This window comes from Triticum aestivum, chromosome 5A (genome assembly GCF_018294505.1).
Source record: "Triticum aestivum cultivar Chinese Spring chromosome 5A, IWGSC CS RefSeq v2.1, whole genome shotgun sequence".
Lineage (NCBI taxonomy): Eukaryota > Viridiplantae > Streptophyta > Magnoliopsida > Poales > Poaceae > Triticum > Triticum aestivum.
In genome coordinates this window covers 694,302,432-694,307,725 of record NC_057806.1, presented here as the reverse complement: position 1 = coordinate 694,307,725, position 5,294 = coordinate 694,302,432, and the positions used below count along the sequence as shown (strand labels likewise).

The window sequence follows — 5,294 nt, the reverse complement described above, 5'->3', positions numbered from 1 at the left end:
CTCGTGTTTCTGTTCGTTAGCAAACGAGTTAAGCTCCAGTAATGGTACACACGTAACATCCAACAATTGTGTACTAGTAGTGGTGGTTGAGCATATTTTTTGCAAATTGCGGCAAGAGTCAAATTGGAATGATCATGACATGAACGATGCAGTTGCACTTGGGCGCTGCACCCCGGCCTAGCTATAAATAACACCCCAAGAAACCCAGGAAAAGCATACCAAGCTAGCAAAGCCAACCTAGCTCAGCCACAAGCCAGTACACTCTAGCTAGCTACTAGCTTCGTAGCAATGGCGCCCTCCAAGCTCACCCTCTTCCTCGCCCTGAGCCTGGTCCTCGTGGGAACCTCGCACGGTTGCGGATCGTGCGGCAACACGCCGTCCGTGCCAGTCCCAACGCCGCCGATCGCCGTACCACCGCCAGCCGTCCCAGTGCCAACCCCGCCGATCGCCGTGCCCCCGCCGGCTGTCCCAGTACCAACCCCGCCAATCGCCGTGCCCCCGCCGGCCGTCCCAGTACCAACCCCTGGCGGCGGCGGCACTTGTTCGATCAACACGTTGAAGCTGAGCGCGTGCGCCAACGTACTGAACCTGCTGAAGCTCAACCTCGGCGTGCCGGCGAGCGAGCAGTGCTGCCCACTGCTAAGCGGCCTCGCCGACCTCGACGCAGCCGTGTGCCTCTGCACAGCCATCAAGGCCAACGTTCTTGGCATCAAGCTCAACGTCCCCGTCGACCTCGTGCTGCTTCTCGACCAGTGCGGCAAGACCTGTCCCGCCGACTTCACCTGCCCCAACTAAATCCATGGATACGTCGATCGATCTACATATGACAAACCATGCATGTTGTACATGCATGCGTACTCGTCGCCCCGTGCATGCATGCATGCTTACGTTTTCTTTGTTCCACTGAGTATGTATAAGCTAGTCATCGATCATTGTATCCCGTACGTTATGGTATCTAGATGATTCGCATATTTGTAAAAGTATATACATACTTGTACACGTACGTGGAATAAAAAGTTTGTTCAAGTTGTGTTAGCTAGACCCGTGATCATAATCGGATCCACACCTTTTCGCATGCATTGGCTACATCTCCTTTCTAATCAAGGTCTCTCTTCTTTCCTTTTCTACCAGTTACTAAGAGCAACTCCAACGCAGATCACCGAATCGATCGCAAATGTTCGCACTGAATAGTATGGACATTTTTGGTCATCCAACGACTGCCACGAACTGTCCGCGGACAGTAGGCTAGACGGTCCAGACGTCCAAATTTCCTCAAACCTGCACCAAACCTAGGGGAGCCTTCAGGAATCCGGACAGGCTGCGGAAACGCCAAAAAGACCTCGACCCCCCCCCCCCCCCCCCCCCCCGCCCCCCCCCCCACACACACAAATCCACGTTGCCCTCTGCCCCTTCTGTCTCCTCTCTCCATTGGAAAAGTGGCGCCATTCTGAAGCCGCACCTCATGCAAACAGCGTATCTACCATGCAGCACGGTGCCAAATACTATTGTTCTACCTATAGCCAACGAAGGGTCATCACACCACACCCTAGGCCGAGGCCCTGCTTGCCTGTGGCATGGCACTGCCCCTGCGCCTGGCTGTCCCTGGACACGTCCAAACGTGTCCGTGGGCATTTGTGGTGTGCGGTTTGGCGACCTGTGTTGGAGTTGCCCTAACTGCTAGTAGCATGATTGGCACATCCTTTTTGAAAGCTTAGGCAGCACGACAAAGAACCATGGATCCATCGAAACAGAAGGATGGTGTGGGTAATGTGATGATGGGGTCGATAAATAGAACTGTAAAACATTTCCACGTTAAAGCGAGTAAATTCTATTTGAACCAGACATTTATGAGATTGCAACACTTCGACTTCAAATTTATCATTGGGGTGATCTGAAACATATTTTACCTTCATCACACCGAACAAAATTTAAGGGATGACTCCATCGGTTTTCACAATACGGTCTCACGCAACAGGTCAAGATAAAACCTGGTTTAGAGTGTCTTGGATAAAAAAATCTGGCCCCAAGAATATCACAATACCTGGTTTAACGAAATGTACTACTGCAATGAAGTCGTTCACAATCACAGCTTGGTGTCTTATAAATCATGAGAGAAAGAACTACTTAACTGCTTGGGGATACCATACCTAAAATAAGGAATAGCTACTCACCATTTTTTTGCGGGGGATAGCTACTCATCATATGATCCAAATATATCTGTACATACAAATTTATGTACGAAACTTATGGATATTATTTATTTATCTAGAGAAACTTGTGTTTTTATTAGCATAGATTCCGTGTCCCCCGTTGGATAGGGGATTACTAGAGAAAGTTTCAAAGAATGAAATTATGTAGTGAAATATCCAACATGGTCCTCTTGATGAAATTATGTAGAGAAATATCCTACACCGGAACTTTTGGTAGAAAAAAATATGATCCTTGTAAAAATTCCATGGACATTCACTATCATTTAAATTCCTAAAAAAATGGCACGTATCACATTGACCACTTTTGATTATATCATATACTCCAGTCATTTGGAAATACATGTATTTTAGAAATTGGTATTCCCTCCAACATGAAACTTTGATCGTTGCTTTTCATATGACAAATACTGAGGTAAAATTATATAGATTGCAATATTGCATTTTTACAACAAATATACTGATATTATTTTCAGCTAACCAATATTAATATTTCCCATACATATTGTGAGTCAAAGTTGTTGAAAATTGACTTTGGTCATTTCTAGAACAACATGTATTTCCAAATGGGGGAACATTGTTCTTCGGCAACTAGCAATGGAATATTGTTCCTATTAGGATGTGTTACAAATAGGCTACCTCATTTAATTATTTGATCAATAAGAAATTGTTATCTTTGCAAGAATAGAACTGCTATCTATAAGAATTTAATGGAATTTTTGAGTGAAATGGACTTCTTTTTTTTACACTATTCCGTGTTTATGAGGTTTACATATTTTTACTTATAGGATGGTAAAATCATTTGCAGGAAAATAAATAAAAATTGTATTGAGTCCAGTACCTTGATTTTGGCCCTCTTTGCATAGCATCCTCGGTACAGAAGGGCATACACGAGAAAATATGTACTCCCTCCGTATAGGCACAAAAAGGACTGCTATATATATTTGCCTCAAAGAAGTACTCCAGAATATAGTAATTTTCCTGGTTGTCTTATATTGAAATATAAACTTGTGGCCAAAAGTGCATTCCTTGTCGATGTAGAAAACACCACATTTTGGTGAACTAAAAAAAGGTAAATATGGACATAGACTGAAATCTATCAATATCCGTGAGAAACGGCCCATTCTCTAGCTGCTGATCCTAAAAATATCAGTTCTTGTAAGGCCTTCTGCGCTCCGTTCTATCACTGGAATACTGATCAGATACGCTCTCCCTTTCTTTAATCTCAAGCTGTCAACTCTCTAGTTAGGGCCAAAGTCTTGAAAATGGCCCCTTGTTGTAGCAGTCGAACCGACTCAATATTTGTACATATATGGGAAATTCAATCAGACAGAGAGAGCAAGTTTTGGATGCATCCACATCAGTATATCCTAGTACATCGCTCGCTCACATGTACAACTAGATATCTAGAACTTCTCTGCCTAACTGATGGAGATCGACGTGCATATGTGTGTCTTGCTAGCTAGGCAACCATGCCGACATGGAAAGATATATCCATGTGAACGTTTGATCGACCATACAAAACTACAAGGAAAATATACTAGAATAAACCTGACTAGTAATATATAGTATGAGAATATCAGCATCGCACATACTTCGAGACTATTTGCATGAAGGGCCGATGAACTTGCTTGTTCCATGGATTGAAGGTAAACGATAAGCTAGCGATCCATTTGACAACGATCGATCTGCGCGTGAAATGGGCAGCAGATTCATCCAGAGAATCAGTAACTGGACGTACGTCGATGCTTAGCTGATCTCTATCGATCGTGTGAAATGAAGAATAAAAAGGTCTCCATTGGCCACACGGCATGGAGACGCTATGTTTGACCCAGCAGTTAGTGTACTACATGCATCTTTGTCGATCGTCCACCTCCGCCTGCCACGTCTCCTATTACTGTAAGTGCACTGCTCATTTTCTCTGAACCATCGGATCTCAAGGGTCTCCAATCTCTGCCGTCGACGTGCATGCAGGGGGAGGATATAACTTGATACATCTCTAATCATTTTTAATTGATGTGTTCTTACTTAAATAATTGATTCCATGTATAAACATTGGTATCCACTTAATTCTTCACATATTATATAGTATTACTAATTAATTCCTGATAGTCATATGTACAATACTAATGATCGCTCAATATATAAAGGTACGGAAATGGAACATAGCTGCACAGAAGCATATCGACTTGAAGAACAACAGCAGGTAAAACTAATAGCCAAGTACTCCTTGTGGCGCTTATCAAGAATAATGGAATGGCTTTAGGCTTGTGAAAGTGCATCTAGGACCCAAATGATGTTTCTGTTAGACTATTCCTTGAATCACAAGTCTCCTAGTCCAAGTCGGTTTGTAATATCAAGTCTAAGTCGGTTTGTACCAATATATATAGCCATGTACCCTGTGCTAAACATAATACAAGCAATAGTTTTATTCATCTATCATGGTATCAGTTTTTCGATCCTAGGGTTAGGGTATGGCTCCATCCACCCCACCACCGTCGCCGCCGCACGACTACTTCGAGGGTAGGGCTGCTATCATCGTCGGAGCCGCCGCCATGACGGCCTCTTCTTCCTCTACTCTTTCCCTAGCACAACCAACACCTCCTACTACTCTTCTGGCTGCGCCCATGTCGCTCGCTGACACCATCACCGATGTCAGCCCATTCATCCCCATCATCCTCGACCTCGCCGCCCACAACTATTATCATTGGCGCCACCTCTTTGATCTACACCTGAGACGCTGCAACCTCCGCTCTCACGTCGCCGCGAATAGTCGTCCTCGCCCTAATGATCCTCAATGGGTGAAAGACGATCTCACGATTGTTCAGTGGTTCTACACCCGCATCACCACTGAGATCTTCAACATGCTTGATCACGACGGCGCCACCACCGCTAACATCTGGGACTCTCTTCGCCAACTTTTTTAGAGCAACAACAACACTCGAAAAAACGCTCTGCACACGGAGCTTCGTAACCTGACCCAAGGCGATGCCCCAGTAAATCTTTTCTATCAGCGTGTCAAGGCCATCGGTGACGAGCTTCGCGAACTTGGTGATCCCGTCAGCGACACACAGCTCGTCAACATCA

At 44.7% G+C, this 5,294-nt stretch overlaps 1 protein-coding gene across 1 annotated transcript; it reads left to right on the top strand.

The window, feature by feature from the left end:
- The first annotated feature begins 231 nt into the window (after positions 1-231).
- LOC123108470 (cortical cell-delineating protein) lies at positions 232-1,029 on the top strand. The gene has a single exon (XM_044530251.1). The coding sequence runs from the start codon at positions 289-291 to the stop codon at positions 793-795; it is 507 nt and encodes a 168-aa protein (XP_044386186.1). The 5' UTR covers positions 232-288; the 3' UTR covers positions 796-1,029.
- The last annotated feature ends 4,265 nt before the right edge of the window (positions 1,030-5,294 follow it).